The following is a 13,684-nucleotide window of genomic DNA, read 5'->3' as shown; positions in this document are numbered from 1 at the left end:
TGCAAATATTGCACAAGTGTGCTATAATCTCTCATTGCTCTTGCACTCTGTTTTTTAAGCCTTCTGTCATTCTGTTTCACTTTGCACAAAGTTTTAGGGCGTTGGTGGATTTGGTCCTTTCAATATTAACTTTAAGTTCAATATTTGCACCATAACCAACAAGGCATCACATTATGTCATGTTTTCATCAGCACTGAGTCAGTAATCTACCTACTAAAATATGAATTGTTGCAGAATTAGCAAGTACATTATTTTTGTTTTTGTTGCAAGATGCCTCTTGTCATGATGTAGTTTTCTGGGCATGAATTCTGGAAATGGTGCTTTGTGGATGAAGAGTTATGCAAGCAGTTAGTCTAACTGTGTCAACTCCCACCAAACTCTCCCACAAATGTTTCTGCCATTATTTCTATTTTTTCCTGTCAGCATTGGAAGGAAAAGAAGGGGACAAGCAGGTGTTTGTGTCTCTACTAGTGTTTCTGTCACTCACCAACCACTTTGTTCATCTACGCTGAAACAGAGGCCCAGCAAACCCTCAATTCTCTCAGCAGCAGCAAGCTCTCTTAATAGCAGGTGACTTTCAGGTACTTCTTAACCAGTTCCATGTGTGTGCTACAAAAACAAAGCTTTTACCTCAAATACAGAGATGAGAATTAACCCTTAATTCATCTGCGATGTTACGATGGTGAAAAGTAGAGTGCTGAAGGGTTTGCTATACAATCCATTTGGTTAAAATAATAATTATGGAGCAGAATATACAGAATAACTGTCCCTTTGTACTTTGCAGAAAGCATTTCCTTTTCAAAATTATTTTGTTTTCCAGTCTCTTCATAAACAGTGTGAGACATCTTGCTCTGGTTTTCAGTTTTGTCCTTTTTGGTCTTTTTCTCCTACGCACCTATCTATTGCCATCAGTTGTGCAGGGATTGATTGTTAATTGACTTCTCCAGTCTTTTCTTAAAATATTTTTCCTCTTTCATAACTCTCACAGAAGCAACTATAAACACTTATAGGAACTGTACAGTGGAGATCACCAATGTTAGCAGCGTTTACTGCCTTATCAATCCAAGTAAGGAGAAAATCATGCTTTAGAATGTGATTTTTTTAAATGAAGTTTTTAGCTAAATCTGTTTAGCGAGTGACAAAACTCTTTAAAAATACAGTTTAAAATGAAGAGAATTATATTTTGGTCAATTGTACACTGTAAAAATCTAGTTCAATTTGGTAAAATTCTTTTGATGAGTTAAAGTAATGAAAAAACAAATGTTACTAGGACTTATTGATCAAAATTTTTGTGCAAATTCCTTTCATTGACTCTCTGTTATATATTGTAATTGTACATATCCATAAAATATTATGACCAATGTAAACTATAAACTTCTTTCAGAGTGTAGATGTCCAGTGGGTTCAGTTACCATCCACCTCAACCCACCATCCGCACCACCAAGACCAAGGTTTGCTCATTCGCTGAGGATGACAACACTGCCACCGGGGCTGTGGGCATCCTGACCTTTGACCTCTTCCACATGCAGAATCGTATGTGCACCGAGCGCATGGCCGTTCTGTTCTCCGTCCCCTTTGACTACCTCCTCTACAAGAACGTGATGGGCATCGGGTTGTTTGAGAGCAGCTGTGGATGTGACAAGGCCCTGTACAAACACATGTATGAGGAGAAGGACTTCAGCCAGTTCACCCGTGCAGATGTGGGGGGAACTGGAATCATCCACAGAGGAAAAAAACTTAAGGGCCACCATGTCTACTGTGGGATAGGCTATTATTAAGCTAGAGGTCTATGACAAGATGGGCTAAACAATAAACAAAATTAGTCTCACAGTAACAGTACACATATGGAATTGAAATACTTTTTCCATTTACTTGTCATCTTAAACATTATATGCATATGTAATGTCATAATGCATTACATATGCATATAATGCATATGCCATTGTGCTTTCAAATGTTGATGCAACTTTTTGATGTCTGTATTAATAAAATTTTCTGAATGTAGATCTCAAATCGTGTCTAAATAAAAATACTGTTTTGAAAATGTATTTTTGTTTATATACTGTATATATATATGAAATAAATAAATAAATATATATATATATATATGGTCATTGGCAGGTCTTAAATTTTGGAAACTAAACCCTCAGATGAACAACAACACAAGACATATTGCTCAGTGTCATTATTTGTTGACCAAAAATAATGCCAAAATTACTTTTCATTCAAATACTTTTGATTAAGTGTGAGCACCTCTATAAAAGTTTAGGCGGTTTGTTGGTCTGGAGTCTTCAGGTGTGTGTTTACACAACGCAAAGAAGGAAAGACTTCAGCAACGATCTTAGAGAAGCAAATGTTGCTGCCATCAGTCTGGAAAGAGTAATACAGTCATTTGCAAACAAATTGAAGTCCATCATTCCACAGTGATGAAGATAATTCACAAGTGGAAGACATTCATTCTTCACCGCAGACTCTACAGGCCTCAGTTAACATGTTCAATTATAAAGTTCATGACAGTACAATTATAAAAAAATATGGGACAAGGATGGCATGTTTGAAAGGTATGACAGAAGAAAAAGCCTCTATCCAAAAGCACACAACAGCATGGTTTAGGTTAGCAAAGTTGCATCTGAACAAACCATAAGACTTCTAGAACAATGTCCTTCGAACATACAAGAGCAAATTGGAGATGTTTGGCCATAATGCACAGCGCCAAAATTGATGAAATCCTAAGAAACCCTAAAGAGCATATCAGCTCAAACACCTCATAGCAAAAGACACACATGATGGTGGAGGGCTGATGATTTTGGGTTTGTTTTGCACAGGTCCTGGGCACCTTACAGTCATTGAGTTGACCATAAACTCCTCTATATACAAAATTATTCTAGAGTCAAATGTGAGACCATCCGTCATAATTGAACATGTTAACTGATGCCTGTAGAGTTTGCGGTGAAGTTCTTGGGTTTTCTGCCATTTCTCTGAGAGTTACATGGTCTGATCTTGGGGTGAATTGCTGGGATGTCCATTCCTGGGAGGATTGGGGTCTGTTTGAATGTCTTCCACTTGTGAATTATCTTCATCACTGTGGAATGATGGACTTCAATTTGTTTGCAAATGACTGTATTACTCTTCCCAGACTGATGGCAGCAACATTTGCTTCTCTAAGATCGTTGCTGATGTCTTTCCTTCTTCTAAAAAATTACATTCTCACCTAAAACTCTTAAAACTACATTCTGTGACAATGTGAAAGTATTATTTTTTTAAAAAGGAAATGAAATGAGCACATTTCTAGGCTCATTATTCAAAACACATAACAGAACAAACATTCCCTTTCAAACAGTCACTATTATTAGTGTACTGAACAGTATAAAGACTAATTATTACTAATTATCAGGAAACCTCACCTAAAATGTATTCCTGTAAATTAGGGCCGGGACTCGATTAAAAAAATTAATCTAATTAATTAGAGGCTTTGTAATTAATTAATCGAAATTAATCGCATTTTAATCGCATATAAATATTTGACCTGAGAACAATGAGAAGTAATTTTTTTTTTCACATGGATTTATAGTATACCATTGAATAATAACTGAATACATAAGCTTAACTAACAAAATTTTGTTTATTTTTGTTCAACCAAGTCTAGCAGACCAGTGCAATTTAAGTGTAACAATAGCATATTTAGAAACAATTTAGAAATAGTACATTTCAGAAATTCAGGTAGCTTATAGGTGCTGGAACCTTCTGTAAACTGTTTTTTAAGTAAAACACAATACTGTCAAGTACATTCAGAACATTGAAAACCTCTCTCTGTTGCTTCAGAGGTCCAACACTCTTTAACCTTAGCCAAAACAATAAAGAGTTCAATATAAAGTGCCAGTTGCACCAACAAAATAATACATAGTTCAACATAAAGTGTAAAGTCCACGCTAGCTGCTATATGTTTCGCGTTGAGGTGATACTTGAGGCTCAATGTGCTGCTGCGGTGATATCATAGACAGTAAAAGAAATGGACACAGCGACCCCATTGGAACTCAATTGAGACAAGTGAAGCCCATTTTTAGCGTTTTTTAGCACTTCCGTTTCTGACGCGCAGACTCAAACGAAGCTTGACGACGTCAGCAACCTGTCTGACAGATGTAAATCTTCTAAGTGGCTGTGCGTGCAAACTGCCATCGTTAATCTTGCAGAGACGGCGAGCTTGAGCGGGGAGTTCTTTGGCGTTAGTGAGCAGGAGTAAGTGTTCTGATTAATTATTTTGTATAGTATTTTAAAATGTAACGCCAGTACGCCATATTAAGTTAATTACCTGCAAGCTTCTCCTCCTGTCTGTACGGTAATGCGACACAGAGTCGAGTGGTTATGACGCAATCGTTGGCCTATTTTTTCAAAAACTGTTTATACGGGGCCATAATGTAACATAGAAGGTAATGGAGCCCTTTAAACATTGTCATGTATCTTTAGAAATAAATAATGGACAAACGGAGTCTTTAAACGCCTCAGATGTAAAGTCATTCGCTGTCAAAGTTACGCCAAAATGAATGGGAGTCGATGGGAATGCTAACACAAGTGAAGTTCTGCTAAAAGATGGCAGCCCCCACCCGACTGCAACTTCCGGTTGAGTTCCTTGCCCCCTGGGTGATATGCGAACGCTAGTTGGTGCTCCAGTATAATCGGTCCGCCGAAACTGATCCTGTGAGAAACGTTCCGCGGTGCAAAAATAAGTTATTAAAGATGCGGGCAAAATTTTTTCTGTAATTAATTAATCTTAATTAACGCGTTATTTTTTTGTGTAATTAATTAATTTTGATTAACGCGTTAAAGTCCCGGCCCTACTGTAAATGCTACCATACCTACACGTTTGAATCTGAGCTTGGATAACCCCTTCAAATTGTAGTCATTTCCTGGACAGATCTTTATTTGCAACTTCACTTGGTCTAACAAATCTAACGACCAGTTTTGGGTGTGGAACTGTTCCAAGCATGTCACTGACGCCTCTTGAGCTGATGTGTGTGTGAGAGTGTGTCTCCCTGTTTGTGTAATGAGGGTGTACACTAAATTTGAGCAAGCATGCTTTTTTTTCGCAGGTGGGTATGTACTGTTCTTGTTGCTGATGATGAAGACTGGGAAAGGGACAAAGTAAAAACGCAGTGACTCTTTCAGAACGCACTGTTTACTGAGTAACACACACACACACACACACACACACACACACACACTCCAGAGTGCCACAAAGGTAAGACTTCGTTCTCCTTGGGATTAAATAATAATAACTTAATAATCAAAACTAAATGCTAATTTCCATATTAAAATTACAACTTAGCAAGACAGTTTATTCAGTTATGGACACTTGAGCAACTCTATTTCACACTGTTTGCTTCTTTTAAAATCAGTGCATTATAAAAATGAAGATCGCTACAGGCCCAATGGGTTATGAAGTGGGGTCTCGGTGTGTAATTACTGTAACCTGTTTATTTGCTATTTAACATTGACAAAGGTAATAAGAGAGAGGCAGAAATGAACTTGAGAAGGGTTATGTGAACTTTAATCTAATGCATATGCTTTATATTTAAGTGTATGCACATACACAGACCAAAAAATTTTTCCGTAATAAAACCTGATTTTAACACATTAATTCAACACAGCAGTTTAATTAGAGAGATCACAATAGAGATCACCAACCTGACAAATGACTACTGCCTCTTCAACCCAAAGTGGGACCAGAAGCAAAAATAATGTTAAACCAAGCACTCAAAACTAAAACTTTGTCTCTACACTTCAAAAAACGACAACAGAATTTGAATTCGGGGGGGCTGAACTATCCATTTAAATGTGCATTTTGTGTAGCAATAAATGTGTGCATGTTTGTGTCTGTTCACAGGGTCTATCTTGAGAGTGGTGAAACCTTCAATCCACCTCAGCCCACAGTGCGCCCGCTCAAGACCGGAGTATACACCTTCCCCAAGACCAGCGCTGAGGTCACCGGCAGCGTTGGGGTTATGACCTACGACCTGTTCGAGCGAAGCAGAAATGACTACATTGAGACCCTGGCCGTCATGTTTTCTGTCCCCTGGGACTACAATCTGTATAAGAATTGGTTTGCAGTAGGCATCTACCCAAAAGAAAAGGAGTGTGACCAGACCCTTTATAAAGAAATGTACTATCAAAACAACCCACAGGGCTTTGTGAGGGAGGAGGCCAATAGGTCAGACTTTAACCTTGAGGGAAAATCTCTGGACAAAAGGGCCACCATGTGTCCTTTAGGGGGGGCTATCATAAAACTGGAGGTGTGGGACAAGCTGCTGTCTCCTTTGAGAACAAATAAACCAGTCTGCCATTTTACCAAATCAAAATAATATAGCAACTTTTTTTACATGCCCTTATATGTTATCACCTGTATCAAAAATGTTTGCTTATACATTTACCAGTGTAATGAATGACGGTTTCTTTAGCCAGCTCTTTAGGGTAACTCTGTAAAACGATCTGAGAGTGTTTAAACTGGATCTAATACCTCTCTAATGTCCCACACTTAAAACTGTTTGCTTTCTCTGTCAGAAAAACGCCTCAGATGTGTGTTTACAGTCTGCTTATGCTTCCTGCAGACTAAATCCGCTCTCATATCAGGCAGCTATTGCGTTGCTATTCAGTCGAACCATCTTCTTGTTGAAATATCTTTTTTTTTTTTGCTCCCTCATCAGGGCAGTGATCCCTGTGAACAATACGCACTGTCTGTACTGACTGCCACCGCTGAGGTATTTTCAAATAAATATTTATCTGCAATTTCGTAGTAATTCCTTTGCCTTTTCACTGAGCCTCGAAGGCTTGATGCTGTATGTATTGGTGTATTTAAAATCTCAAATGAGAGCCGAGGCTGTTTGCCATAAACTGGAAAGGGTCCTGTGTAAATATTTTGCAATATGTTTTTGAAAATTCTTAATGCCTGAAGAGGGCAGCTGAACCATGGGAACCGAAAGACAGAGACGGAGATATAAAGAATGAATCACAGCATCAAAGAACTGGCAGAGCACATTTTACATCTTTAAACTCCTCTTGTCCTGAATAACTCCTTCAGCAGGCACTGAATAATGTCTCTCCAGCTTACTCAATACTCACAATTCCCAATCAGAAACATCAATGCTAATTTATCAGGAAGAAATGGAGCTGCAATTGGAAAATTAAAGGTCTTGCAAGCAACTATTACCACTTGCCCAAATCCGGATGGGTCTGATATTGATTTAACACAAACCAGAAGTTATAGAGAGCAGGCATCAGAAGACTGCAGCACTATTACCAACATCAAAAATAAAAAACAAATCTGTTCTAAAATCTTAATTCAATGGAGTAAAATTGCTTCTCAATCCCTTCTTAATACTACAGCCCCACTATCACCAAATAAGAGCAATAATCAAAGGTTTCTTTCTATATGTGCTTTGACATTTGCATGGAAAGCCATACATAATACAGGCTAAATGTCAGCTCTTTAACAGATATCCCTGGAGCATTACTGCACAATGTAATAGGGTGGTGGAGAACTGCTGTAAACAGATGGCAAGTGCTTTTCTGACGCTACAGTGGGTATGTGGATTTCCCTCACACTTGAGATTGAAGCAGTATTCTTTTCTTTTCCCTAGTGAATTTATTTTGCACTGCGAGGGAAATATTCCCCATTTTGCTTAAACAGTAGTGTATTTGTGCATTTGAGCATGTGCATGCATGTCCGTGCACGCCACTGGGAAATGGCAATTAATATTGACAAACATATCAAATAAATATGCACCTGTACTTAAAGGTGTACAATCTTAAAATATGTTTTAGCATATTTAAACTGAGCTAGAACAAAGTAAGCTATTCACAGAGTTCAAGTTTTCCACAAAAAGTCTAAATGCTAATGTTCTGTGCAAACATAGCTGTTTTTGTCTGAGCCAAGGAGGCAAGTTTTGGCTGGTTATCTTCAAACGAATCTCTGATGGTAGATGTCATTACGCCAGTAAATAGATGCCAAAAAGTATTCACCCTTACCAAGAGCAAATCCTGCTATGTTCCAGAGTGGAAGCAGGAGGGTAGGTATTTTTTATTGACAGCCATTCAAAAATCAATTCTCAGAAAATACGGACAAAAACAAGCAACACATGAATTGGACATATTCCATTATATTACTGAATATACTTTTGGAAGGCTCTTAAAAGTGTGAGATTCTGTTTTTCTGTGAACCTAAATCCTGAAAAAAAAATTTTTTTTCCCATTTCTATTTTTGATTTCCATTTGGAGGACAAGATGTTTATTCACTAGAGCTCTCACAAGGAGAAGTGGTAATTTGTGAAATGACACACATAAAGTAAACCTCAGAGACATCTGAGGAGGGAATTGGGCAAAGGTTGTCCTAAAGTGAGGGATCGGCATGAGTTCATCTGAGGATTTTCACTTATATAGAACAGTGCACAAGATCAGTAATGAACTGATAGTGTCCAAGTTCAACTGCAGAGGGTGCAGTGATGTGAATTCAAGATCATAGTAGCGTCCAGTGTTGGGGGTAACACATTACAAGTAATGCAAGTTACATAAACAGATGACTTTTTTCAGTCCGACATTGAGTACCCCAACTCTGGATCACAGTGAGAAGTCCAAGAAGTCACCTTGCTCAATACCAGCTTTAATTGCTATGTAATCTGACACTTAAATGCCTAAGCTCTTTAAAGGCAGATTTTGGATGTTCCGAAAAGGGTTCCATCAATATCGTTCCTCTGTGCCACTTTTATTACAGCTGTGGTTTGCACTTCCCTGTTCTCACATAATGAGAATGATTATTAAAACTTTATAGTCATCATGGTCATCGTCCCATGAACAGGCCTTTACAATGCATTCAAAACACACATTTTATTACATTGCCAGGGAATCTAACCTCAAAAATGGTTAAACACATTCTTTAAAAAATGGATACTGTCTTTGTAATGTCCATACATGTACATGACAGCTGTGATCCCAAGTAATTATCTTTACATGTATTGATAACACTTTTCTTAAACATTTTATACCAGAAACTTCCACAAGGAAAAATAGTTTTCTTTTCGATCCTGAAAAGAGATTGATATTGGTAAATCACAATTATATGGAGTTTACTGCTGCTATTTGTTATTTGCTATAGGCCCTGTGCTCCTTCGTGGAGTCAGCGGAATAAGATTTGCTGTGTGAGAGTGCCACTGTGTGGAGGCATGAGGTAAAGTGACTCATGCAATATATTAGGATGCTATGAGCTGTTAAGAGTCATGTATAAGACTAAATTTCATATAAATAAATGGACAAAAAAGCTTTCCGTTTAAAAATTCAACTATCTGTTACTGACAAAAGGGAAGAGTGAAAAACAACAGAAACAACTCGATGTGTGTGTGTTTGCTTATAAAATTATTAACCCCATATTTATCCGTGCTTCAGTTTTTCACCAGGCCTTCATACTGTTCTCTGATCTCAGCGATAGCAGCATTCAGACACGCTGTAGGTTCTGTGTCAACACCCACCAGCAGACGCCCCACTCCACTGTGTCCAGAAATGACAGCATCTCCTACACGAACAAGAATATCAACAAATCCAGCAGAGTACCATCTACCATGTTCCAGATATATGTGTGATGTACAGTACAGCAAAATAAATCCTGGATCAACATTACTGTCCAAAAATATAGACTTAAACCCAATCCCTGCCTCTAAACCTAGAACCATCTAAAACTGACATTTCTTGAAAACGTATCCCTCAACTCATTGCTTGATTGGTATATTGTTCCAGGATCAACAAGGATGTTGATCCAGGAACATGTTGTACTTGCTGAAATCACGCTCACCTGCTTAAAACGCATCTTGTTTTATCTTTTGAATTTTTATCAGTATTTTATTTAGAGCTTGAACCACACATGAACTTTGAATACATGTAGAATATGTCACTTTTAAAGCAACCAAATGTGCCTTTTAAAATGTTTTAAATGTTTTTTTTTTTAAAAAACATTAAACTGTTGTGAACATTAAGGTAAACAACATTATGGAACACTGTCCAATAAATAAATAAATGTTGAATGAAGACAAGCCTACTAATACTATTATTAAATTATTAATAATAAGTATTAATAAGTAATTATCAAAAGATTAGTAGCTTTGACCAAAAAAAAAAAAAAAAGAAAAAAAAAAGTTGGTTGGTTGGTTGGTTAAGCATTAGCCTACAAACAAAGTTTGGGCACGTACACAGTGGCTAAAACCTCACAAGAAATTAAATAATTGACATTTACCTGTATTATTCGGCATAGTGAATTTAGTCGTTTTAACTAGTGACTTTTTTGCACTATAGCAGGAAACATGTTAAAACGATTGAGTAAATAAATTCAGTTATTTAATACATTTATTTCACATATCACTTCAGTTTTATTTTACATTTGGTGGGACATTAGTGAATTAAATATCTTACCTAAGCGCGAAGGTAAAGTTTCTCATAGCCCCAGTCGTTGACGTAATATTCAAGCGCCGACTAGTAAACGCTTACGCGTGCGACACCGCGCCCACCTAGAGCCTTTCAATAACATTCATCCATTATTCCGTTATCAAAAACAATCGCAAACATGCACAGGTTTGTCAGACCTCAGCTTATGCTTCGTGATTCTAAACAGTCATTATTACCGAGAGCGTGTCAACTTTGTACAAATCACAAATGTAAGTAAAGATGCAGTTTCATAACTGCCCTTATGACTACACTTTGCATTACATTTCTTTTTTATAAAAAAAATGACCACTCACAAACCCGTAGTTTTTCAGAAAGTCTATTTGAAATGCAGAGCAAAAAGAACTTACATGTTTTCAATGTATGATATATTTATGTATGCCAAATTATGCGATATTTGGCAAATGTGTTATGTTTATTTTTTATAATGTCATTTCTTGTATATATATTAGAGGTCAGAACTTCTGTATTTTAAAACAAACTGCATGTGTGTTTGTGAACACACCTGTAATGTGCTTTCTATGGTCCTCACTTACCATTGCATGTTTGTGTGACTCCTCAGCTGTTGTGTCCAGTGTAAGGGGATATGTTGTGTTGCCTCCCACCAATGATGAAGAAGAAAAAGCCATGCTTCACAGGATGATGAGAGTGGACCATGCAGGAGAATATGGTGCCAACCGAATCTATGCGGGTCAGATGGCTGTTCTTGGCCGTACACAAATCAGTCCACTCATTCAGGTATCAGTCCATAAACCAAAGCTGGCAGTTATCACACAAAGATTACCATTTCCCTACATCACGTTTGGGAGGGGTTGTTATATTAGTTGTTTAGAAAGAACAGCATTCAGTGAGGTCTGGTGTTATATGGAACTAAAACATTGAATGTGATGATATATGTTAATTAAGGAAATGTGGATCAAGAGAAGCAGCACCTGAAAAAGTTTAATGAGATACTGGCTGAGAACAGAGTGCGTCCTACCCTCCTGCTTCCACTCTGGAACATAGCAGGATTTGCTCTTGGTAAGGGTGACCTTTACATTATTTCTACAATATTTCCTTTATATATATATATATATATATATATATATATATATAAATATATATATATATATATATATATATATATATATATATATATATTATATCCGAATACCACAAGAACAAATGTGATTTTACACAACAGTACATTAAATAATATGTTAATAATGTGTTCTTTTTTAAACACAATATTGTCTGTTTTTGCTCCGTTTAGCCAACAAAAATATTACCTATAAAGCCACAGTTTAACATTTCATTTCATTGTTGAACATTTCATTTGAACATTAGTTTCTGAAATAATGCTGATTTCAAATGAATCAGCGTTTGAATGAATCGGATGAATCAATGATTCAAAGGTTCATTCAAATGAGAGAGCCGTTTACCTCATTCCTGAATGAATTGAATGAAAGACTCATTTTAAAGAATGGCAAATGTATAGAAATTAAAGGAGTAGTTCACCCTAAACAAAATGTATTCACCCTTGAGAAAGATGTTTGTTTTTTTAATCTGAACCGATTTTAAGAAATTTTATCAGCTTTTTGGACTCTCACTCTTACAGCACCCAATGACTGCAAAGGATCCATTAGTGAGCAAGTGATATATTGCTAAATTTATCAAAAAGGGTTTCTATTCCTTTACTATTCCTTTAATAAAATGCTCAACTGAAATTGCTCCTTTAGGTGGAGTGTCTATGCATTGATTTTTACAAATTCTTCTTCATTTTTGAAGACAACTGGAAAAGTCATGGAAAACGTCTGGTGTGTCAAACATCTGTTTTTTGTACAGGCGCTGGCTCTGCTCTCTTGGGAAAGGAAGGGGCTATGGCCTGCACTGTGGCTGTGGAGGAGAGTATCTCAGAGCACTACAACAGTCAGATCAGAACTCTAATGGAGAAAGATCCTGAGAAGTACACTGAGCTGCTGCAGGTGTCTACAAGCCTTACATGGTGGACTTCAAACATCACACGCAAAGAAACTGTAGAATTATTATGAAACCTTAAGTATTAGAAGATTTGCTTCTTTAATGTCACAAATATACTGCAAGTACTACTTAAAAAAAAAAAAAAATTATGATGTAATTTTTAAAAAGTGTGATGTAATTTTAATTTAAAATGTTAAATAGAAGCATGAACTCAGTCTCGAAACCACACTGAAAAAAAATATATTGATGATGATGCAGATGCATAAACTATTACTCATTATTATTATTATTCTTTTTTTTTCTGTCAGCTGATTAAAGAATTTCGGGACGATGAATTGGAGCATCATGACACTGGACTGGAGCATGATGCTGAATCAGTAAATCTGAATTATTTTTCATGACAATGTCTTTCATGAACTACAATATTAAGATCCTCAATAACAGTAATAATGTAAATACAGAGATGTTTGTGCTCTGCCATTTTCTGTTTTACTGACAGGTGATGCATCTTTATTGCAGGTGCCTGGATATCAGCTGATGAAAGCCATCATACAGGTGGGCTGCAAAGCTGCAATCTACATCTCTGAACGTCTCTAAGTATTTTCAGAGCATTTAAAAGAGTTAACCTGATATCTTGTAAATATGGATGCTACTTTTTCTGTCTTTGAAGTGTTAAAATATTTCCCAGCTTAATTTGCAGATACAACTATAAGCAAGCCTTTTTGGGCAAATTTTTCTGAAATGTGTAAACACTGTGGTTCTATCAAAACTTTGCTCTGTTTGTTTGAGCATCCCATCCAGCCCAACACAGTAATACAGACTCAGCCAATCTTTAGCCTGGAACTATTTCTTTGTGTGACCAGTAGGGGAATATTTAAGCCTTTAAGTGTTTTTTTGTTTGTTTTTTTGTTTTTACAGTTTCAATGTAGTGGCACTAGTGTTGCAGAAATTACATATTTCATTTATAATGACGTGTTCCTCACAGCAGTAAAAATATATTTAAAATCTATTTATTGCGATTTTATACATGGCATAAGTTTTTTGTCTCATTCTGTAAGGTATACTCAAGAACAATAAAATAAACTTTTATCAACCACAGTTGTGTTGCTATTAAAGTCATGTGTGTGAACACAAGAGGGCAGTTTTTGTCTGTTAAGTAAAAGGTACTGTGCAGCCACCAACACAACAGGGCGGTCTGGACTCAACCGCTGAAGTATTTTGGGTCACAAAGAAGAGACCACAGTCATAT

At 36.7% G+C, this 13,684-nt stretch overlaps 1 protein-coding gene and 2 pseudogenes across 1 annotated transcript; all 3 read left to right on the top strand.

The window, feature by feature from the left end:
• Nucleotides 1-301: 301 nt before the first annotated feature.
• Nucleotides 302-1,806, top strand: LOC113073853 (DELTA-sagatoxin-Srs1a-like; annotated as a pseudogene).
• Nucleotides 1,807-5,405: 3,599 nt separating this feature from the next.
• LOC113073854 (DELTA-sagatoxin-Srs1a-like) lies at nucleotides 5,406-6,356 on the top strand. The gene is made up of 3 exons (XM_026246605.1): nucleotides 5,406-5,449; nucleotides 5,658-5,714; nucleotides 5,882-6,356. Exons 1-3 carry the CDS (start codon nucleotides 5,406-5,408, stop codon nucleotides 6,354-6,356), a joined length of 576 nt encoding a protein of 191 aa, XP_026102390.1.
• Nucleotides 6,357-10,483: 4,127 nt separating this feature from the next.
• On the top strand, nucleotides 10,484-13,298 carry LOC113073856 (5-demethoxyubiquinone hydroxylase, mitochondrial-like; annotated as a pseudogene).
• The last annotated feature ends 386 nt before the right edge of the window (nucleotides 13,299-13,684 follow it).

The sequence above is a fragment of the Carassius auratus genome, unplaced genomic scaffold, assembly GCF_003368295.1.
Source record: "Carassius auratus strain Wakin unplaced genomic scaffold, ASM336829v1 scaf_tig00013108, whole genome shotgun sequence".
NCBI lineage: Eukaryota > Metazoa > Chordata > Actinopteri > Cypriniformes > Cyprinidae > Carassius > Carassius auratus.
Note: the sequence above shows the minus strand (reverse complement) of the source record. Positions and strands in the feature narration are given on the sequence as shown.